At 47.9% G+C, this 23,495-nt stretch overlaps 1 protein-coding gene across 3 annotated transcripts in view; it reads right to left on the bottom strand.

The window, feature by feature from the left end:
• LOC307209506 (uncharacterized protein) overlaps window positions 1-23,495 on the bottom strand; it is a 267,574-nt gene that overhangs the window by 108,571 nt on the left and 135,508 nt on the right. For 2 of the 3 annotated variants that reach the window (XM_079964618.1, XM_079964619.1), the window contains one exon: window positions 9,207-9,380. In XM_079964618.1, coding sequence (XP_079820744.1) covers window positions 9,207-9,380 — 174 coding nt within the window. Of the gene's footprint in view, window positions 1-9,206; window positions 9,381-9,509; window positions 10,010-23,495 lie in introns of those variants that run through there. The other variant, XM_079964620.1, reaches the window with a different exon arrangement.

The following is a 23,495-nucleotide window of genomic DNA, read 5'->3' as shown; positions in this document are numbered from 1 at the left end:
TAATTAGTTAAATTAAGTCAGGATTTGCTGAAAGAAATTTGGAAATAGGGATGCAGAAAGGGGAGGTATGGGGAAGTCGGAGAAGCAATGTTTATGAAAAGAAGGTTTTGAAATTATATTTGTGTGTGTTTATGTGTTTGTTTGTCTCTGTATAGTGCATTGTATTGTGTTTAATATGTGTTGGAAAATTAATAAAAATATAATAATAATAATAATAAAAAAAAAACTGCTGAGAAGTGAACTCCCCGCCCCGATCAGTAAAGAGACAGCCAATACGTTTACCATGAACATTTTACAACCAAGCACAGAATGCCTTGAACTTAGGGAATGCTTGCGATTTCTGCTCAAGCATAAACACATGAATGTACCTAGAAAAAGAATCAATTAGAACCATGAAGTACCTTGCTCCTCCTAAAGAGGGCGCAAGTGGACCAACCAGGTCTGCGTGCACTAGCTGGTAGGGTTTAGAAGCCTGCCTGCTAGACTCCTTGCCTTTTGGATCAACCTTCACCTTGTTCTCTGCACAAGATACACATTTCATGTGATACTTACAAGGTTTGATGTTCAAACCTTCAACCAACCCAGGCATCTTGGCCAGCGCCTGCCAAGACCTGTGACAAAATCTTCGATGTGCTTCATGAATGCATCCTGCATGAAGAACCTTGTTAGTTTGTGCAACACAAGAATCAACATTAGACACAACAGCATTGTCATCATAAGTTATACAGAATAAACCATCTATAAACTTTGCATGCAAAATGTCCTCTTTGCCTTTCCTGATGACACAGACGTTCCTCTTGAAGGAAATCTCAAAACCACGCCCAGTCAGCTGTGGGACACTGAGCAAATTGTCTGCCACACCTGGAACAAAAAGTACATCTCTGATGGTAGTGTGCAGACTTGCAAGTTTCACAGTCCCTTTTCCTGCAATTTGCAACGTCCTTCCACCAGCCAGGTGGATCTCTCCGTCTTGAGGTTTGAGGGAGATAAACAGGTGCTTATCCTTTGATAAATGGCGGGTAGCGCCAGAGTCCACAATAAACCTGGCTTTAGCCTTTGGAGCAGCTTTTCTGGCAAGCAAAACCTTGTTTCCCACCGGCGTGGGCTTTTGCTGCTTGCCCCCCTGCTCCTGGCCATCAGACTTGCCTTTAGCCTTTGGTGAAGCTGTGCCAGCAAACAAAACCTTGTTTTCCACAGGCGTGGGCTCTTCACCCTCCCTCTGCTTCGGGCCATCTGCAGGCATCTTGCTCTGTTTACCTCTGGCCTTCCGGCCTCTGCAAAGGCGATGACCTTGGTTCCCACGAGAAACAGAGCTCTCAGCTGCCGACTCCTTGGCTCCCCCTGGAGGCTGGAATGCTGCCTGGGATGACATCACAGTCAGCTCCCCCTGCAGCTTGCAACCGGTGCCCTCAGCATCCCTGCATTCATTCGCATTCTGGGAAACAGCCAGGACCTCCGATGCATTCACACTCTGGGCATTCAGACTCTGAGCTGGGATGACTGGCAGATGAGCTTTCTTCAAAGCATTCCACATCTTACGTGCAGTCGTATTTCCAGCTAGCGTTTTTATTTCCTCCAGAGAGACGGACAAGACGATTAGGTCTATGGCCCGTGAATCCTGGGCCCTCCATCTATCAGTCAGAGGAACTGGAGGGGCTTCAGACACAGTATGCCACACTCCATACTGACGCAGCAAACTCTCACGCCATTTTGCCCAGGTCTGATAATTTTTCCCATTTAACTTTGGGCATTCAGCAGCTTCAGAGGCTTGGAAAAACTCCATTTCATTTTTAATTTTTTTTAAGTAATTTTTATTGGGTTTTCACATTTTAAAAACACACACAGATGAAAACAAAAACAAAACATGTATAATTTCATAACCTTACTTTCTTAACCCCACTCCCTGACTTCCCCCCACCCCCCCTTCATACATCCCAAATCCAATAATTAGCTCAGCAGGTTCTTATCTCTCTTCTTTAGCATATTATTGTTATTTTTAAAATTAATTCTTACTACTTGGCCAAATTTTACTTGTCCAATTTTCTTATAAATATTAAGTCCTTTTCTAAGGTCGACCCAAATTCCCTTCCACGAATTTCCCTTCCACGAATTTCCCCCTTTTTGTATGGAGCCGGAGTCTCTTTCTTTACCTCAAAGACTCCTTATCTTGGCAGCTCATTAATCACGAAGCCTCTGGCTCGGCTCCCAGGCCAATTAAGCCCTGCCGGACATCAAAGACTCGGCCCAACAGAAAAGCCTCCTCTTTTGCTTTTCCACATTCCTCAGCAGTCTGTCGCAGTCTTACTCTCCTGTAAGTGCCATGAATCTGGGCCCGAAACCTGTTGTTGGGATACTGCCAGGGAGACATCGACCGTCACTGCCTCCAGCCGGACTCCGGACATCCATCGATCCCCGTAGACGTGCAGTATCAGCAATTAGCGACACGAAGCCTCAGAAATAGATTGCCACATTCTTAGGCTGGTGCACACTCTATTAGCAGAATTCACACAGCAAAAGTTGCACAGCAGGAGAGCATAATTTAGAAAGTTTATTGAACGTTGGTCAGAACAAAGAAAAACATGACCGCCTGCTAGCGCGTTCAGGCACAGAGAGAGAAAACGAAAGCAATAGCAAACATAAACATCCTGTGAACAGGAAATACGCAGACTCTGTGACTCACATAGCCTGCTCCCTTTTAAGGTGGAACAGAAATATCCTAACACTATCTAGAGCAATAGGAGAAACTCTGGTGAGAGGATATACGATTTACTGCCTCATATACAATTAAAGAACATTTTGTAAAGATGTTTTATAGGTGGTACTTAACGCCAGTTAAGCTGGCAAAGATATACAAATTGAAATCCAACCTCTGTTGGAGATGTGGTGGAGAAATAGGAACAACAACACATATGTGGAGGAGGCGTGAGGAAATTAATAAATTTCGGATAGTAGTACACGAAGACCTAAAGAAGATGTTGAAAATATCAATAACAAAGAAACCAGAGACATATCTCCTTGGATTTAGAGTTGGAAGAGATACCACGGGGTGGGGGAAGAATTTTTCTATATGCAAGTACTGTGAGGAGAATCAGAACTTACAGGGTTAAACAGTTCTGTGTGACGTCTCACATTCCGAGGCATGGTTTTGTTCACATACGGGAATCTTTCTTTGTGTGTGAATTACTTTCGTTTTTAGCTGTCAAGCCAAGTAGATGTCCGCTCGATCTCTGAGTTGATTTATGATGTATTTCTGTACAATGATTAAAGACTTCTTAGATGAGCAAGAAGCCTGCATGCAGCCTTGGATTTATCACCCACCCAAGGCACAACCGCTGCTGCGAAACTCGGCTTGGAGCCAGGAAGACACCTTAAGGCTCACAGTTGGCACCGAGAGTTGGCACAGGAAAGTGTGGCGGACGCCATTACATTCCACAAGTGCAGCTGCTAGAATAGTGATTGCTGCTCGGTGGAAGTCACAAACTATACCTGACGAGAACGTGCTCGCCATCAGTAAATAATCAGTCTCACACAGAGATGGGTTGAAGAATTCTGGTTGCTGCTGCAGCGGCTGCAGCCCACATTTTATTGTGTGAACTCAAAAAGATACAAATACAAGGAAGGCAACCTTTTCTCAGCCAGCAGATAAGAACAACGCCATGCCATCACACCAGGCCACGTAGTTGATCAGGCTATGTTACGTGGGCCAATCATTTGGGACAGCATGAGCTGTCCACGCGTTGATCATGCTCCAAGCGATGCCTCCTGCTATGAAATCACCTTGCAACAATAAGAACTTTGCTCATGCTCTTATGTACAAGCAATCATTTTCCCACATGCCCTCTTTTCTTGTTTATATTATAAGAGGGACCCTTAATCAGAATCATAAATTTCATTGCCCAAACGTTTATATTTTGCTACATAAATTCCTCTCGTCATTCCTGTGGCGGGTCGTGGTTTGTACCACCATGCAGTACATTGGGCAAACAAAGAGGGTAGGCATTGAATGCAGCAGCACAACACAATGAATCCTGTAAGAAGCAAAATTACAATTAGCAAAAGTTTTCTTAACCATGTTCTATTAGGTAGCCAAGACGACAACCATTGCCATGGATCAAAACCTTCGGGTGGGTTCAAAGGATTATGGGCTATCATTTGTTCCATATAATCAATAGTAGCAGAGATATTAGTCAATTGATCAGATATATACATACAACAATGAGAATGAATCAAGGCACAAACTCCACCTTTGGAAGCAAGGATTACATCTAAAACATAAAAAAATTTAAGCGCTACATCTCTTATTTCTGACATTTCTTTGTTGATTATTTTTTCTCAGCAGCTAAAAGGCACTAGCCAAGCATATTCCGCTTGCTGTAACTAAAAAGATTGCAACAAGGTAGAGAACAGAGCCCATTGTCTTCTCAGGCCCTGCTAAAGAACCACATTGCAACTTGCTTTCTGTCCGGGAACCATGCCAAAGCACAAGAATGAAACAACTGAAACACACTGAAACCCCCTCACCCCCTTTCCTGCCAAGAGTCCACAATAGTTCCAAGACAGCTTTCTGTACATGCTCAGGGGAACACACCATGGGGCAGGACTCCTGAGGGAGGAGAAAAGAAGAAGAGATCTGGGGGGTAAAACCCAAGCGATGCCAGTATAGCGAGGGCATCCTTCAAAGCCAGGCTCACTTCCCAAACAAGAGGCAGCAAAACTGTCATGATATTTGGTGATTGAAGTGGCTTCCCAGGGAAAAGGGGGGCCAATGCGGTAGGGACGAAGATGGCCTTTCAACGTGCCAGGAAACACTGGAACAGCTGTGGAAGGTGACTCCATCCAGGGCATGTCAATGGGGCGATGTCTCCAGCTGCAGTGCGGGTTGAGATTAGGTGGGAGGTCATCACTGGCATTCGAAGGTCTTGGAGAAGACGGTATCTCCCAGATGCCTTTTTTCTGATGACAAAGATGGGTGTATTCCACGGGCTGGTGGAAGGTTCAATGTGCCCCAGTTCGAGTTGTTCTGCAATTAACTGGGCTGCCACTGCAAGCTTTCCTTTAGGCAAGGGCCATTGATGTACCCACACGGGGGTGTCTGTGGTCCAGCAGAGAGAAAGCACAGTCTTGGGCATGGCAGGGGCAGCCCTTAGCATAAATTTGTAGAAATGGTGGTATCTCGCCCCCAAAGGGAGACAGGAATGTCCAGAACTAATGGTAAAATGGTCATTTTGAAGCCATGGGAGCCTTGGATCAAAATGGGATGTCTGCTGCGGCGGGCTGAGGCAACTCCTCCAACGCCGACAACAGTGGTAGCTGGTTCGGTGGGCCAGGCGGGGGGCCAATCCTTGACGGCAATCACGGAACAGTCCGCCCCCGTGTCCAAGACCCCTTCAATCGTGCGGCCCCCAAGGGTCATCTGGATCTTTGGGCGTTCTTCCGTGACTGAGAAGGTAGCAGCCACAAGAGGGTCATGGTTTTGGGCTGACCCTGGGATGCATATGATTTTTGCTATAGGAGAGCCAGATTGCAAATGCGCCGGGCGATCAGAGAAGACAGTCACATAGGGGTCATTTTGTTGTAACCCGTGTAAAATATCTGGAACAAGGTGGATCCCTTGCTGTAAAACCTCTGACAATGGAAAAACAAGGCACTGTGCTGAAGAAGAAAAGCCAGCCCCCACTGACACCCGAACTTGATGTGGCACCACGGGGACTGGCAAGCGTAGGTCCTGAGTCAAAAAGAGGCGAGGTCAAGCCAGAGGTGGGGTTACCGGAGAGTGCGCTGGGTCCCCTATTGTTGAACCTGGGCCTGGGGTGGGCCCGACTGCCGGTTTCCCGTCAGCTGGTTTTGCTGGTTCTGCTGGCCCTGCTGAGGCGTGGCGGAGCGGCACTGGTTGGCCCAGTGGAAACCCTTCTTGCAAATGGGGCACTTTGTGCTGGGGCGACGTTGCAGTGTGGTAGATCTGCACTGTGCACGAAAATGGCCCACTTCGCCACATCCAAAACAGGTTTTATCCTTTGCAGGATTTTGGGACACGGTGGAGGACAAAGCTGTGGCTAAAAGGCGAGCTTTATGCGTCTCAGTCCCCACCGATTGGCAGGCTTTAAGCATATTTGCAATGGCTATATTGGGAGTTGTCATCAAAGGGCGTAGCGCTTGCTTACAGTCCTCATTCGCATTATCAAACGCAAGCTGGCGTACAATCACTACTTGGGCTGCCACGTCTTGAACTTGTCGCTTAAGGGTGTTATACAAGCGATCGACAAATTGTCCATAAGGCTCTGTGGGGCCCTGGCGAACGCTTCCCCAACGGCCATCTCGCTCATTTTTATCATCAGGCACAGAGGCCAAGGCCTCCTGGGCGGCGGCGGTAGTGGCTTCCCAATACATGGGATCAAGAGCCATCTGCTGGGCGATGTTAAAAAAATTACCTTCACCAATTAAGCCATTAAGAACATCTGTATGAGTTAACATTATTGGAGCTGGGGGTGCAGGACCAGCAGCGGCAGCAGCTATCGCGGCTTGGTGGGCAGCCTGCGCAGCGTTGTTGAGATTATTGCGAATTCCATCAACTCGGCGTTGACAAGCCCAGTGCCAGGCTTGAATAAACAAAATCATTTGATGGGGTTGCATAACAGTACGGGCCAGCAATTTAATATCTTCTGGTACCAGATTCTGTTGAAAAAGAGTGCCAAAGAGTCCCAGCGTATAGGGTGACTGCAAGCCATTGTCCCTGACAGAGGAATACAGTTCCTTTATGAATCTCAAATCAAACTGCTCATGCCGGGCTGGGCCTCCCCCCGGGGCGGGAGGAACAATTACAGGAAAGAGATTTGGAGTGCCAGAATCAAAAGCCAGCAACGGAGCGGCAGCACGGAGAGATTTTTGAAGAGGAGTAGTAACGGGAGGCGCAGAAAGCGAAGAATGCGAAGAATGCGGGGGAGGGACAAGAGGAGCCGAAGGAGAAATGTCCGGCGGTTTAGGAGATAGATAAAACGGTGGTTCCGAAGAAGGCAATGTGGGAGTCGGGAGGGTAGGTAAAGTAGCCGACGCAGCAGCCAAAAGAATATTCGCAGGAGTTAAGCTGAAAATAGCTTTGTAGACTTTACACCAGGCATGCAAAACTTTGACATCAATTTGAGGATGGTTGTGGAAAAAATGTCCTATTTTTTCCCAGTCTTTTAAATCCCAAGTGCCATTCTGAGGAAACCAGGGGCAGTGGGTGTCCAAAGCTTGAATAAGCGCATTGAGGTCGGCATCAAGTACAACAAGGTTGTTACTGGTAAGGAACTTAAGTTCATCAAAAAATTTCTTTTGTGGCGCCGAAAGAGACTGCCCCATAACAGCAAAAGGAGCGGGAGCACTCACCGGGGATCCGAAGTGGATGAAAGACGCGTCTGGAACCCTTGCCGGACAAGGTGAGCGCTGGACGATGCGAAACAACGTGGAGTCCGAAGTCAGTCACACGGGGCACCAAATGACGAGAACCTGCTCGCCATCAGTAAATAATCAGTCTCACACAGAGATGGGTTGAAGAATTCTGGTTGCTGCTGCAGCGGCTGCAGCCCACATTTTATTGTGTGAACTCAAAAAGATACAAATACAAGGAAGGCAACCTTTTCTCAGCCAGCAGATAAGAACAACGCCATGCCATCACACCAGGCCACGTAGTTGATCAAGCTATGTTACGTGGGCCAAACATTTGGGACAGCATGAGCTGTCCTGTCCACGCGTTGATCATGCTCCAAGCGATGCCTCCTGCTATGAAATCACCTTGCAACAATAAGAACTTTGCTCATGCTCTTATGTACAAGCAATCATTTTCCCACATATACCCACAAAGGAGGAATGGATTTGTAAACTAAATGAATATTTAATTTGGGCAAAATTAACTGCTATAAGAAGAAATGGATCCAAACCACAAGAAAGAAGATTCCACCTAAACATTAGGAAGAACTTCCTGACAGTAAGAGCTGTTCGACAGTGGAATTTGCTGCCAAGGAGTGTGGTGGAGTCTCCTTCTTTGGAGGTCTTTAAGGAGAGGCTTGACAACCAAGTGGAAATGTTTTGATGAATATATGGCAAAATATTGCTCAAGGAAAGAAATGCTAATATGCCTAGGTTAAAATGTGAAGTACTGGATGGAAGAAAAATTAGTAAGGAAAGATAATAAGAATATGAAGATGATTTGAGAAGGTTGTAGAATGCAAAGATTATTGTAAATTGTATAATGTGGAGGAAATCGAGTGGGGGCGGAGGGAAGTGGGAGGAGGGAGAAAAGGATAATATGATGGATTGAGGAAATAGAAATGCAAATGTATGGGGGGATGGGGAGGAAAAGGTGTTGGCTTTGGTACATCTGTATTGTAAAGTAATATGTGAAAACCAATAAAAATAATAATAATTAAAAAAAATTAAAACAGAAAAATATTTAAATTTATATGTAAATCTCTTTCTTCACTTTGAACCCCCCCTCCCATTTTCATGATGAGACCAACTCTGTATTGTTTCATTGGTAACAGAAGAGGAAAAATGACTATTACTCACTTAATCTAAGCACAACGGCCACAATAGCTTCAGTCTAGGCATTTGGCTCTGCGATGTTGAATGTTCTCTGTGCTCTCCTGTTTCCCCTTTTTTTGTTTCAGTTGAAAGCAATTCATGCACCCAGAACTCATACACTGACCACTAATGATGAACTATATGTTATAGATACTCCTGCAAATTTATTCTGCTATGTTTGAGATATACAGGCTCAGCCTACATATTTGTAACATCTATTATTCCTATCTTCCTTGTTTTATAAAGCTAATAAAAGTTAAACAAAAAGAAGAGAAAAAGGCAACACACGGAGACCCCATCTGAGTTCACACTGCACAGCAGGATCAGGTTCCTTTAAGGAGTCCAGTGCTGCGCGATGGATCAGTGAGTTGTCAGACATTGGCAGGGCATCCAGATCACAGAACTGGTTTTAGACATTTTGAACTGCCAACACATCGCGGTGGCCGGGGAGCTGTGACCTATTCCTAGCTCAAATTGCCTGCAGATGACAAAGGAGCAGGCAGGCAGGCAGGTGGGGGAGCCCGAAAAGGTGCTCCCCTTCTCCATCTCCATTCACCTGCCTCCCCCCCACCCCCTAGCTGAGGAAGCCCCAATTCCTCTCTGGCTCCATCCATCCAGGTCCCCATCTCCCCTCCCCTGGGACTCACCAGATCTCTCAGAGGCCCCTGGGAGAGAACGCTCAGAGGTTGTGGGGAGGGATGCAGGAGACAGCCGGACCAGGTCAACCGTCCATCTTCCCCCTTCCATCCTCACTAGCTTTGCAGGATCCGTCTCTTTCATCCTTCCTGAGGAGTCAAGGAGCCAAAACAAGCTGGAGGGTCCTGGGAGAGAGGAAGAAGCAAAGGGAGCCTCAGAGGCCCTGCAGGGATTCTCCTGCGCTAGATATTCTCCTGCCCCTGGAGAAGCCCAAATGGGGCAGCCCCTTCCCAACAGAATCCCCATTTCTAAACATCTCCAGTGCTTGCAGTTTCCCCTGTTTGCTAATCACCCCACTTCGTAAGGATGGCAGGGTCTGTCCAGTAGTGACCTGAGAGTTGATCCCATTGAACTCATTGGGGCTTATGAACAGAACTTGGTGCAAAAACCAGTCACCACCCTGTCCCCAAGCCTGAAAACTGCAACCCCAGAGCATGGGCAGAAAATAGCAGAGTAGCTATTACAGTGGTACCTCAGGTTAAGTACTGAATTCGTTCCAGAGGTCCATACTTAACCTGAAACTGTTCTTAACCTGAAGCACCACTTTAGCTAATGGGGCCTCCTGCTGCCACTGTGCCGCTGGAGCACAATTTCTGTTCTCACCCTGAAGCAAAGTTCTTAACCTGAAGCACTATTTCTGGGTTCACGGAGTCTGTAACCTGAAGCATATGGGACCCGAGGTACCACTGTACATGTACTGTAGGTGACTGCATGCTGGGTTCTTTGTATGCAGAGCCCAGTTCACAATCTTTGAGCTGTCGCATCGCAAGCCAGGCAGGTGTTGTGGCCATATTTGCCTCTTGCATGGGGACCAAATCTTTGGGGAAGCTCTTCATCTCCAATTGGTAGGAAAGAGGGTTCATTGACCTGCTGGTGGGAGGAGGTGGCTTTTCAGCCCATAAATTCAACTCACGGTGGAATATCTGGTGGGCTGGATCTGGAGCACAAAGGGTCAAGTTCTACTTGCATGAGCCCTTGTGTTCCTTCTTCAAACTCATTAGGCAGGAACGTCAGAGGTCAAATCTGGAGAATATTTCATTCTGGGCTACTTATGGCAGAGCACACAAGAAATGCAATCAATTCTTTTCAGTTCTGTCAAGTAGGTCCTTCCCTAGATTTCTCAAGTGCAAGGACCCAGGGCTGTCTGAGTTAGGGGGTTCCTTGGGGTCCAGGTCAGCTGGCTAGTCAGGATTGTCACCTCCAAAGTATATGTCAACTAAAGGATAATAGTCTGCCTTGGATTGAGGACTTTTTGGAGGTGTTGCTGAATGTGGAAGCAGAGGAGCTGGTGATGCCACACTTTGGAATAATCTTGACACTGATACACCACTCCTTAGATATTCTCTGTGCTTATACACGATATTCACAAACTTTATGCTCCTCTTGTGACAAGATTCCCAAAGGCTTAGGGTAGCTTGAGGGAAGTAGCTTATTTTGAGACAGCGCCCATTTCCAATTCTTGTTTATCAAAACCCTCCCCCTAGTTGGTTTGGTTTTGGCTTCTGACTGGACAGCGGAGCATTTGATAACCTTGCATATCGTTTCATATTGATATAAGGATCTGGTGTGCAGATTCCAGTAGAGTACAAACTTCTAAAGTCTTTTGTCTGGAGCAAGAGTTACACTCAAGCAGGTTAAAAAGTTTTTTAAAGTCAACTTTTTTATGTTGCACTATTTTGTAATTTTTAACATTAGTTCCTCTACCTGTTTAGCCTGAATTTGGCCTTGAGTCGTTTGAGCTCCTGGTCTCAGTGCCAGAGATGACTTAGCAGTTGAGCTGCCTGGGCCCCAAACCTCTTTCTGCTCATCCTTAGAGCTGCTGAGAGATCCTATAAGGTCAGTAATAGGATCTGGCTCCTGCTGTTTCTTAGCCACCTCCTCATTTTCCTTATTCACGTAAAATGGAGTAATTTTTGCTTGGGCTTTCTTAGAGAAGCTCTCTTTGGAGGAGGGTCTGTGGCACTTGGGGAGAGAACATTAATTTTGTAACTACTCCAGGTCAACATTGTTTTTCCCCTTAATTCCTCATCAAGTTTCCTGATATCTTTAATAATAATAATAATAATAATAATAATAATAATAATCCTAGCCTGAGGAAGAAATTGAGGCTGAAATGACTGAACAATGCAAATGACTGCTTGTGATAGAGGAAGAAGGGAGGGGAGTTACTGCCTTTTTTGGCTGGTATTAGCTAACGTATTTATGGGACCCGGAGATTCAAAAAGCCTGGCTCGTTCCAGGGATGGATTTAATTTGGCTCAGTCGTGGAATCCGCTCCATCTCCAAGCTCAGTCATTTCTTTGCTCAACCAAAAACAGACAGAAACAGAAAGGAAAACAGAAAATTTGAGAGGATGTGCTGCTCTGGTTCGGCAGAAGCGGCTCAGTCATGCTGGCCACATGACCCGGAAGCTGTACGCCGGCTCCCTCGGCCAGTAAAGCGAGATGAGCACCGCAACCACAGAGTCCGCCACAACTGGACCTAACGGTCCGGGGTCCCTTTACCTTTACCTTACCTCTATGGCCCTAAGATCTCTGAAGCCTACACTGAAGAAAGTCTGGGCAGCTCAGACCAGCCTCCTCATGGTTTGAAGACTGGTGGAAGCATATTCCCAGACAGAACAGGAGATACCGTATTTTTTGCTCTATAGGACGCACCTTTTCCCTCCTAAAAAGCAAGGGAAAATGTGTTTGCGTCTTATGGAGCGAATGCAGGGGGGGGGCAGGGGGGAAATGCCCCCAAGCTCCGTGCGGCTCTTGGGGGCTTTTCCCCAGGAGGGAGAAGGGACTGACTGGCCGCATCAGTTCCCTTCTCCAACCTCGTAGAAAAGCCCACAGGAGCCACGCACCCTTTAAAGAGCATGCAGCTCTTGGGGGCTTTTCCCCGAGGAGGGACAAGGGACTGACTGGAATTCCCCCACCTCCCGCAAAAGCAGGGAGAAGCGCACAGGCTGTGCGCAGAGCTGGGGGGGGGTTATATTTTCCCCCTTGATTTCCCCCTCTGAAAACTAGGTGTGCCCTATGGTCAGGTGCACCCTATGGAGCGAAAAATACGGTACATCTCCTATTGAAAGTTTTACATTCCAGGAGAGTTGTGGGTGTGTTAACATCTCAGATGCTGCAGGTGGCGCTATGGGGCTACCTCAAAATAGAGGAGGTTTGTCCTTCAGAGATCTGTATGGAATTTCAAAACTGATCTCATGATCCAGCAGGGAGCCTTACCAGAGAGGCCACGATCCCAGGATTCTCCTCCTTGACTTCCTTCTGCAGAGCTCTCTGGTCAGGATCCAGCAAAGCCCACTCCTCCTCTGTGAAAGGAACAGCTACGTCTTCAAAGCACACTGGATCCTACGAGAAAAAGGGAGCATAAAGATGATATTTTTCTACACATTGCTCTGTTCTTTTCTGTAACAATTTTCTTGTGTATTTGAGCTATGGGAATTAATCTTTGTGTAAGTGGGGCAATTCCATAAAACAATAATTTTATTATCAATGCAGCACTCATCTTCAAGTAAATCTTTGCTAGCATTCCCATTTTCCAGATGGAAGGACCTCCTCTCCCTTCATCTGGTGGGGTGGCCCCTCCCCCTGCCCTCAAGCCAACTTCAAGGGGCGCCAGGAGGGGGAGGGGAGGGAATGTTGGTTGGTTGGCATCCATCTGTCTTGGGAGACCATGGAAGAGTGTGTCTTTGGGAGTGAGATCTGGGGGAGAGACATGTGTTGTTGCATCTGGGACACAGGAAGTGGTCCAGTTGTGTTGCTGCAGATGCAGGCGGGCTTTTCTTCTCCCTGTGCTCCCCCCACGTGGGAATGTTCCCCTCTGGCTGCAGCCTCTGCTCACAAAGGTGACTTTCCCCTCCCTCTGAAGGGGGTTTATTTCCTTGACCCCAAGCCCCCTCCCCCCAAAATGAAGGCAGCATCTGGATCCCAAGGAAGAGCAGAGATGCATATTTCCTGCGATCTCCCCCCCCCCTCCCTGGCTTGGCAGAGAGGACAAAGGAGGACCCCCTGCTCTCTGACTTGGGGGTCTCTCCCCACTGTGCATGATCTGAGCAGGGACCCCCACGCCCCCTCCCTGCCCCCCTGGGACCCCCTTCTCCCCATGGCACCCTCAGGGGGAAGAGAGAGGAGACTCACCCGAGTCCAGGAGGGGCTTTTGCAAAGGAGAGAGAAGAAAGCAGGGAGGGAGGGAGGGGGGGGGGAATTTACCCATGGAGGACCCTGCCCCTCCCCCTTCACTCCCCGTCCTCTCTAGGACTCCAGCTCTGCTTCTCTTAACCCTTGCCGAGCCCAGCCCTCCCTCTCCCCTCTGCCCCACGGAGCCCCCCTGGGAGCCCGACTCGGCGCCAGGGAGACGGGGCTTCCCCAGGAGTCTCCAGGGAGGAAGAGGAGTCCCCGATCCCCCCAAGGGAGACCCTTCCAAGTCTTCCCTCCAGCTCCCCATCTTCCCTGGGGCAGCCCCACTGAATCGGGGAGACGCCTCCTTCCCTTGGACTTGGGGGCTGGCAGGCCCAGCTGGGCTTCTTCCAGGCTCCTGCGGAGTCAGACTTGGGGGGCCCTTTCCCCCCTCTCAGTCCGCCCCCCACACCCAGGGGGCCCCCTCGGCCCTCCTTCTTGGGGGTCTCCCTCCCCTCCCCCCTCCCAGTCCTCCCCCCACACCCAGGGGGCCCCCTCGGCCCTCCTTCTTGGGGGTCTCCCTCCCCTCCCCCCCTCAGTCCGCCCCCCACACCCAGGGGGCCCCCTCAGCCCTCCTTCTTGGGGGTCTCCCTCCCCTCCCCCCCTCAGTCCGCCCCCCACACCCAGGGGTCCCCTCAGCCCTCCTTCTTGGGGGTCTCCCTTCCTTCCCCCCCTCAGTCCGACCCCCACACCCAGGGGGCCCCCTCAGCCCTCCTTCTTGGGGGTCTCCCTCCCCTCCCCTCCCCCTCAGTCCGCCCCCCACACCCAGGGGGTCCCCTCAGCCCTCCTTCTTGGGGGTCTCCCTTCCTTCCCCCCCCTCAGTCCGCCCCCCACACCCAGGGGGCCCCCTCAGCCCTCCTTCTTGGGGGTCTCCCTCCCCTCCCCTCCCCCTCAGTCCGCCCCCCACACCCAGGGGGTCCCCTCAGCCCTCCTTCTTGGGGGTCTCCCTCCCCTCCCCCCCCCAGTCCGCCCCCCACACCCAGGGGGTCCCCTCAGCCCTCCTTCTTGGGGGTCTCCCTTCCCTCCCCCCCCCTCAGTCCGCCCCCAACACCCAGGGATCCCCTCAGCCCTCCTTCTTGGGGGTCTCCCTCGCCTCCCCCCCCCCTCAGTCCGCCCCCCACACCCAGGGGTCCCCTCAGCCCTCCTTCTTGGGGGTCTCCCTCCCCTCCCCCCCCAGTCCGCCCCCCACACCCAGGGGGTCCCCTCAGCCCTCCTTCTTGGGGGTCTCCCTCCCCTCCCCTCCCCCTCAGTCCGCCCCCCACACCCAGGGGGTCCCCTCAGCCCTCCTTCTTGGGGGTCTCCCTTCCTTCCCCCCCCTCAGTCCGCCCCCCACACCCAGGGGGTCCCCTCAGCCCTCCTTCTTGGGGGTCTCCCTTCCCTCCCCACAGCTTCTCCCCTTCAACTCCCCCCTGACTCCTCTTCCTCTCCCCCCTCAGACCATCCCTCACAAAAGGCGCCTTGCATTTTCCCGCCAAAAGGGCTGGCTCCGCCCCTGCTGGCATGGCAGCCAATCAGAGCGAGGCTCCCGCCCCCTGGGTGAATTTCTGAGGGACTAAGTCCGCTGACTGGCCTGGCTCTGCTGTCCATCACAGGCCCAACCAAGGGGGGCATCTCTAGAGATCATCTCCGTCTGTCAGTTACCTGTCAATCCATTTTCAACTCTTTGGGTTTGAGATCATTTTGCCGGAGCCCTGAGGGGCCCAAGTTTCATAAACAGTGTTAAGAAGTGGTTGGGTCAACTCCCTGCAGGAGTTTCTTGTTGTACATTGTTTTAATGGTTTGTATTTCTTCTGTGACTGCAACCCAAAGTGTGTTTTATAAGCTGGTCTCCGGCTGTAAGAGATTATCTTATTTTATCTTATCTTAATAAATGGATGGCGGAAAAGTCTGGGAAGGGGCGAGAGGCCCCTCCCTGCCCCCCTCAAGGCTCCTCTCAGGTTCCTCCAGGGTCCGAAGCCGCCTCCTCCATTTTTGGGGGGCCAGGAAGGGAGTGGTCCCTGCAGCTTGGCCTGCTGGAAAGGGGGCGACATGCAAGAGGCCAGCCTGGCAGGGTTGTTGTGGAAGGAGGAGCTCCTGGGAGGAAAGGAGGGGCCAGGGAAATGCCATTCTGCCAGTAAGGTGCCTCCGTCTCTCACTCCTCCTCCAAAGGAGAACCAGGGGGGTGTATATATATCTAGGTAGGTAGGTAGGTAGGTAGATGATAGATATGTATGTGTGTATAACAGACAGACACAAAATTGCCCTCATTCAAGATGGCCGCCGGCCCTTCCTCCTGCTTCAAACATAGAAGGACCGGTTGCCCTGACCCAGCATGGCCTCTGCTCTTTCTGGCCTCCTGGGCAGCGTCAACTCCGGGACGGCCCTCCTCGCGCGGTGAATGGAGGGGAGAAGTCAACTTACACTTGGACTTGGAGGCTGTCAGGGCCTGAAGCGCAGCAGGACAGGCCCAGCTTTTCTCCAGCTCCGCTTGCCCAAAAGCAGCTGCTCCCCTTCAGGCCGATGTTCCCCTTTCTAGAAATGGGGGCCTAATGCTTCCCTTGCTCTCTGCTCCCTTCCCTGAGTACTTGCACCATTCAGTGCTTTGGACGCAGCCCCGCTTCCCTGGCGGAACAGCAGGATTAATATATTTTTTTTAATAAATTTTTTATTAGTTTCCAAATTTTTAACAAACACAAAAACAACATAAAGACAAACATAAAAGGTCATACTTTCTTTACCTCATTTCCATAAGCCTCTTTTCCCGGACTTCCCCATACCTTCCCCTTTTTGCATCCTTTATTTTAAACAATTGTTCAGCAACCCTTCTTAGCCAATTAAAAATAAATTCATTCTTTTCGATTTCACCCTTAACTTAACACAATTTACCGCTGCAATTCTACGTCTTCCTCTCCCTCTGCATTTTAGCACTCCTCAAGTTTATAGTAACTCTTAAGATATATTTTAAATTTCTTCCAATCTTCTTCCACAGTCTCTTTCTCTTGGTCGCGGATTCTGCCGGTCATTTCTGCCAGTCCCATAAAGTCAATCACTTTCGCCTGCCATTCCTCCAGCGTGGGTAACTCTTGTGTCTTCCAATACTTTGCTAGAAGAATCCTTGCTGCCGTAGTAGCGTACAAAAAGAAATTCTTATCCTTCTTCGGCACCAGCTGGCCGACCATACCCAAGAGAAATGCCTCTGGTTTCTTGTTAAAGGTGCACTTAAGCACTTTCTTAATTTCATTATAAATCATTTCCCAGAAGGCCTTAATCTTTGGGCAGGTCCACCAAAGGTGGAAAATGGTACCTTCAGTCTCTTTACATTTCTAACATTTATTATTGGGCAAATGATAAATCTTCGCAAGCTTGACTGGGGTCATGTACCACCTGTAAATCATTTTCATAATGTTTTCTCGCAAGGCATTACATGCCGTGAATTTAATACCTGTGGTCCATAACTGCTCCCAGTCAGCAAACATAATGTCATGACCTATATCCTGTGCCCATTTAACCATAGCTGGCTTCACTGTCTCATCTATTGTATTCCACTTCAACAGCAAGTTATACATTCTTGATAAATTCTTAGTATTGGGTTCTAACAGTTCTGTTTCTAGTTTCGATTTCTCCACCTGGAAACCAATTTTCCTGTCTTGTTTGTAAAATAATGGAGCCAATCTCGTACCTTGGACTTTATTTTCTCATAACTTTGTAATTTAAATTCACCACCTTCATGTTCTAAAATTTCAGAATATTTCGGCCAATTAGTTCTCATATTAAGTTTCTTTACCTCCTTGGCCTCCATAGGTGAAAGCCACCTGGGAGTTTTATTTTCCAATAAATCTTTGTACCGTATCCAAACATTATATAGCGCTTTCCTGACAATGTGATTTTTAAAACCCTTGTACACTTTAACCTTGTCGTACCAGATATATGCATGCCAACCAAAGTTATTATCAAATCCTTCCAAATCTAGAATATCTGCGTTCTCAAGAAGTAGCCAATCTTTTAACCAGCAGAAAGCTGCCGATTCATAGTACAGTCTCAAGTCCGGCAGGGCAAACCCCCCTCTTTCTTTAGAATCGGTAAGTATCTTAAACTTAATTCTGGGCTTTTTGCCCTGCCAGACAAATTTAGATATATCTTTCTGCCACCTCTTGAAACAGTCCAGTTTATCCACAATTTGTAGTGTCTGAAACAAAAATAACATTCTAGGCAATACATTCATTTTGATTACTGCAATTCGACCTAACAAGGAAAGTTTCAGGTTTGACCATATTTCTAAATCTTTCTTTATCTCAGTCCAGCACTTATCATAATTATCCTTAAATAAGTTAATATTCTTAGATGTCATATTAATCCCCAGGTATTTTACACTCTTTGCCACCACTAACCCAGTTTCCTCTTGGAATCTCTCTCTTTCAACATTTGTTAAATTTTTTTCCAGTACCTTGGTTTTTTGTTTATTCAACTTAAATCCTGCGACCTGGCCGAATACTTGAATTAATTCTAGAGCTCTTTTGGTACTAGTGTCTGGCTCTTGCAAGGTCAATACTAAGTCATCTGCAAAGGCCTTCAGTTTGTAATGTCTGGCTCCGACCTGAATCCCTTTTACCAGCTGGTCCCCCCTAATCATGTTTAACAAGACCTCCAGGACCGAAATAAAAAGTAATGGGGATATTGGGCACCCCTGACGTGTCCCTTTTTCTATGGGTAATTCATCCATGACCACATTATTTACAATTAACTTTGCCTTTTGCTCAGTATAAATTGCACTTATACCATTTTCAAACCTTCTGCCTACCCCCATCCCCTGGAGATTCTTTTTCATAAATTTCCAAGATATATTGTCAAAGGCTTTCTCCGCGTCCACAAAAATTAAAACTGCTTTTGTATTAATGTTCACTGTCAACATTTCTATAATGTCAATTATATTCCTTACATTTGTAGATATATGCCTACCCGGGAGAAAGCCTGCCTGATCTTTATGAATCTCCTCCACCAACACCTTCTTTAATCTTTTTGCCAAAATGTCTGCAAAAATTTTATAATCCACATTAAGTAATGATATAGGGCGATAGTTCTTGATCTGTTTTTTATCCACCTCAGTCTTTGGTATAAGTGTAATGAAGGCTTCTTTCCACGTCTCAGGTGCCCTTTTCCCCTCTAGTATCTCGTTGCAAACCTCCTTAAGCGGCTGTATTATCCAGTCTTTCAAAGCTTTGTAGTATCTGGAGGTTAATCCATCTGGCCCTGGAGATTTCCCCAATTGCATATTTTGAATGGCACCCTCAATTTCTTGTTCAGTTATTTTCTCGTTTAAAAGCAACATACTTTGTTGCGAAATTTTTTGTAATCCATGTTTCTTGAGAAATAATTCCATTTCTCTTTCGTTTTCCGGCCCTTGTGCATAAAGTCTTCTGAAATAACTCTGAAAGCAGTTGCTGATCTCATTTGGTTTAGAAATGTTCTTTCCATCTACCTCCAAACTTGTGACTGTGTTCAATTTCTGTCTCTTCTTCAATTGCCATGATAGGAGTTTCTGTGATAAAATCTTAATTGGCAGTGGCTAATTGCTTTATGGCCCCAATTAGCCCCAGTTTATTGCGGTCCGGCACACTTCTTAGCCAAGCTGCGCCAACCTTCTTCTCTCCGGTTTCGCCTTGCAGAGTAAAAACACAGCGGAACAAAAACCGTTGCTGCTTGCTTAGATCCAAACACAACAAGCACTCATGAGTCCAAATTAACAGTTCTTTATTGCAGCAAAATATTTACAGCTCAGCATTTCTCAGATTCTCCTGGACTGCTAGCATTCATGGCGTCCGTCTCTTTCAGAGACAAAGAGAGAACAAAAAGTAAGGCTCCTCCCTCCTTTCACACGTCAGAATGTGAGGCGTCACAGAACATCTTAACCCTATAAGTTCTGAATCCCAACACCCCCTCTCGCCGAGCATTCTGACAAGACCTGTGGATGTACCTTTGCAGACCTCTGTGAGATCAATCCCTTCCCCAATGCCTTGCGCCCTCTCCTGGCGTCCCTGTTAGCATCTGTGGAACATCCTCACAACTCTCAGATTCGCACTGTGCGAAACTTACCCACGCACCTGTGGCCTGATACCTCTCAGGTGGAATACCCTTCGTTGTGCGACTGGACCTCCTGGGCACAAACTCAGGCACTTCCTCTGACTCACTGCGGTCAGCAGGTGTGTCCTCTGCATCCCGGGATTCCCCCTCTGACTTAACGCGTCTTCGAATCCTTTGCATTACCCTCACAGGAGAACTAGGCTCACTCTTGGGCTCTCTTTTTACAACTTGTGGAGATGCCCCATCCTGCTCCTGACTTTGGTCAGTGAGCTGATCGTCATCAGCAGACTCAGCCCCTGGCTCTCCTTCCTCCTCATCAGAACCTTCCTGCTCTGAATCAGAAAGACATTCTGAAAGAATATCACGCCTGGCAGGAGTCTTTGACTTTTCATCCTGCTTATAGAACTCAGCGTGTTTACTGATCAGCAGCTTACTCTGATCACCTGACGGGTATGCAAACCTCCATGCACGAGCCGCTGGCTCATATCCACAGAATATCATTTTCTGGAACTTGGGTTCGCCTGGCCCTCGCAAAGCTTCAGGCACCGGCACCGAGGCCGTTGACCCAAACACACGGAGGAAGTGAACCTGAGGTTTCCTCCCGTGAAGCATGAAAAACGGGGTGTCTCCTACCACTGAATTGTAGGACCGATTCCAGGTGAAGCTCACATATTTAATTGACTCCATCCAAAACCTTGGAGGTAACCCAGAATCTGACAGCATCACCTGTGCAGCCTTAACCAGAGCCTCACTTCTTAGCTCTGCCACCCCCCTCTGTTGAGGAGAAGTCACTGTGTGACTTATCCCTTTCTTGTGAAAGAACTTCTGCAAAGCAGACCCAGTAAACTGTGTACCTCTGTCACAAGCAATTGCCTGCACTTTCGTGGAGAACCTTAGTTCCACCTCCTCAATCCAACTTCTAATCAGCTGTGCTGCATCTTCCTTGGATTTGAGACCATGAGTCCAGGTGTTCTGCGAAAAATCATCCTGCAGCGTCAGCAGAAACCTGGCCCCTCCCAAACTTGGTTCCTTCATGGGACCCAACAGATCTATGTGCACAAGATCAAAAGGTTTTGTGGTTACCCTCTCTACCCTGGGGTAACTGCACCCTCTTACCTTTGCCTGTCTGCAAGCCTGACAATCTAGGACTCTTGCACATTCCTCAATTCTACAGCCTTTGCTAACCTCAGGTAGCACCTGTAGTTCTTCAAGAGAAGAATGAGCTGTCTTCTTATGCCACGCACAAGCACATGAAACATGAGTGGGAACTGTAGCACGCAGGGCTTGTGCTTTCTCAACCTTCCCCTCACCCTCCAGAGACGTTTTAAGAATGAAGAGATCATTCTGCCCCTTTGCAACTCTGACCAGTTGCTTCCCTCCTTTGGAGATTGTACAAAAATCATGTTCAAAGCAAACCTTAAACCCCTTTTTCAACAAATAAGGCACAGATAAAATACAGTGTTGCATTCCTGGCACAATGCAAACTTCCATCTGCTCCTGCAAAACAGAAAAAAAGGCATTTGCAACGTTAGTTACATTTTTCTTTTCCCCATTTGCAAACTGAACAGTTTTTCCAGCCGGAATTGCTGTGCAATTCCACATCTCGACTGCAGGGGGCTCTGGAATCAGATTTCGGTTAGCTCCTGAGTCGATTACAAAGCGTAAGTCAGTGTCTCTCTCAGAGCTGTCCTCAAACAACGCCATAGCAACAAACGTCTCGCTGCCCCCTCTCTTTGGGCTTCTGCAGCAGTTCTCTCTGGTTGTCTTGGCAACCAACTCCCCCTTGCTCAGGACCTTGGCAGCTACCGTAGAAGTAGCCTCCTCCGTTGCCTTGGAGACCGGACTGGCCTCTGCGTTCCCACGCAACTCTTTAGGCCTTATCTTCACTTTGTGCAGGTGGCCGGCCTTGAAGCGTCTAGCTCTCCGCAGCTTTCCAGACTTTGGCTGACGACCAGTGGAAAAACACTGCCCAGGGCTCCTTTCAGCTGGCCTGGCCCCCCTTCTTCCGGAAGAGCCCTCTGTGCCAGCCCTGCCCTCGCTGAAACTGCGTTTCACTTCAGCACTCACAGTGGAAAACTTTTGAAACTTGCCTTTGGAATTCTCAGCCCCCCCGACTTTCACCTCAGGGACTGGGGCTTCAGCCATTTCTAGGCTCTTCATGATTTCTCCAGGGCCCTGGCCTCCTGCTGAAGTTTCACACAAACTTCTCAGCACCTCCCAGGCAGCCCTTGCTGACTTTACGCCTTCCAAACTAGGCAAGAGCGATGCGTGTACGCATGCTTTCAGCATAGCAAGCTCTCTTTGCATTCTCTGCTGGCTATCTTCAGGCAACGCAGCCTCAAAGCCTGCAATGTCTGTCCCTTCAGGACCTGGATTCAGGGGTAGTGGCTCCTTCTGGCTTACATCCCAAAGCCCAGTAACCAGAAACCAACCCCTTACTCTTCTGGACCAGGTTGCCCAACTTCTTAAAGTGAGCTTTTCAAGCGGAACGTCCTCAAGGACCTGGCTGTCTGCCATTCTCTCCTCTTTCCCGGGGCCCCAGCTGCTACTCACGTAAAACCAGTCAGCTCTCCGGCACCCGATTTTTCAGCTGCTTTCCCAGCTCTCAGCTCTCAGCAACTCTTGCCTCTTAGCAGCAGGCAAAACACAGAACGCAGACCTCCGCTTCGGTAGCGTCTTCCCAGCTGTTCAAGCTGACTTCAAAGCACACCGGCAGACTTTCAGCAACAGTTTTTATAAGCGGTAATTAGTCCCCATAACCTGTGATAAAATCTTAATTGGCAGTGGCTAATTGCTTTATGGCCCCAATTAGCCCCAGTTTATTGCGGTCCGGCACACTTCTTAGCCAAGCTGCGCCAACCTTCTTCTCTCCGGTTTCGCCTTGCAGAGTAAAAACACAGCGGAACAAAAACCGTTGCTGCTTGCTTAGATCCAAACACAACAAGCACTCATGAGTCCAAATTAACAGTTCTTTATTGCAGCAAAATATTTACAGCTCAGCATTTCTCAGATTCTCCTGGACTGCTAGCATTCATGGCGTCCGTCTCTTTCAGAGACAAAGAGAGAACAAAAAGTAAGGCTCCTCCCTCCTTTCACACGTCAGAATGTGAGGCGTCACAGAACATCTGAACCCTATAAGTTCTGAATCCCAACAGTTTCCCACATTTATCTGCCGATTCGAATGTCTTTTGTCTCATTCGTTTAATTTTCCATTCAATCTCCTGATTCATCAATTCCATATATTCTGATACAGTTTAATTTCTCTCAAAATCTCGTGACTTTGGGTTAGATCTCAATTTCTTTTCACTGTCTTTAATCTTTTCCAAAATTTTATCTTTCTTCTCCTGCTGTTGCCTCCTTTTCAAAGAATTCTGCTGTATCAGGAAACCCCTCATCACGGCCTTGCTTGCGTCCCAGATCACTCGTTTTTCCACTTCTGTCCTCAGATTTATCTCAAAGTAGTCCTTCAAAGTCTTTTGGGCCTTTTGGTACACCTCTGGGTCTCTGAATAAGGTGTCATTCATTCTCCATCTGAAGGAACCAGCTGTTGTTATTTTCATTTCCATCTTTACCGCATTATGGTCGGAGCATGTCTTTGGGCAGATTTCCACTTTCTTTATCTTTGGAGCCATTCCACTAGTAATCCATATTTGATCTATTCTTGTCCAGGTCATCTGTGATTCTGAGAAGAATGTTCCCTCCCTCTCGAGAGGATTTCTTGTTCTCCAAATGTCAATCAGGTCCAAGTTGTCAGTCATTTCAAAGAAAGTTTTAGGTAATCTCCCGTCTTTGGAGATCACCTGTCTTTGTGCTTTATCCATATTTGTAGAGACGACACCATTCATATCGCCTAAAAGAATCACCTTATAATCCAAATAGTCCATTAATGTCTCGTGCAATTTCTTGTAAAATTCTGCCTTCCCTTCATTCGGTGCATAAATTCCAAATATCAAGATTTTTTCTCCTTGAATCTGTATCTCAATTGCCAAAATTCTACCCTGTTCATCT

This window comes from Podarcis cretensis (genome assembly GCF_951804945.1).
Source record: "Podarcis cretensis genome assembly, chromosome: 2".
NCBI classification, from domain to species: domain Eukaryota; kingdom Metazoa; phylum Chordata; class Lepidosauria; order Squamata; family Lacertidae; genus Podarcis; species Podarcis cretensis.
The sequence above is the reverse complement of the archived record's forward strand: the minus strand, read 5'-3'. Positions and strand labels throughout refer to the sequence as shown.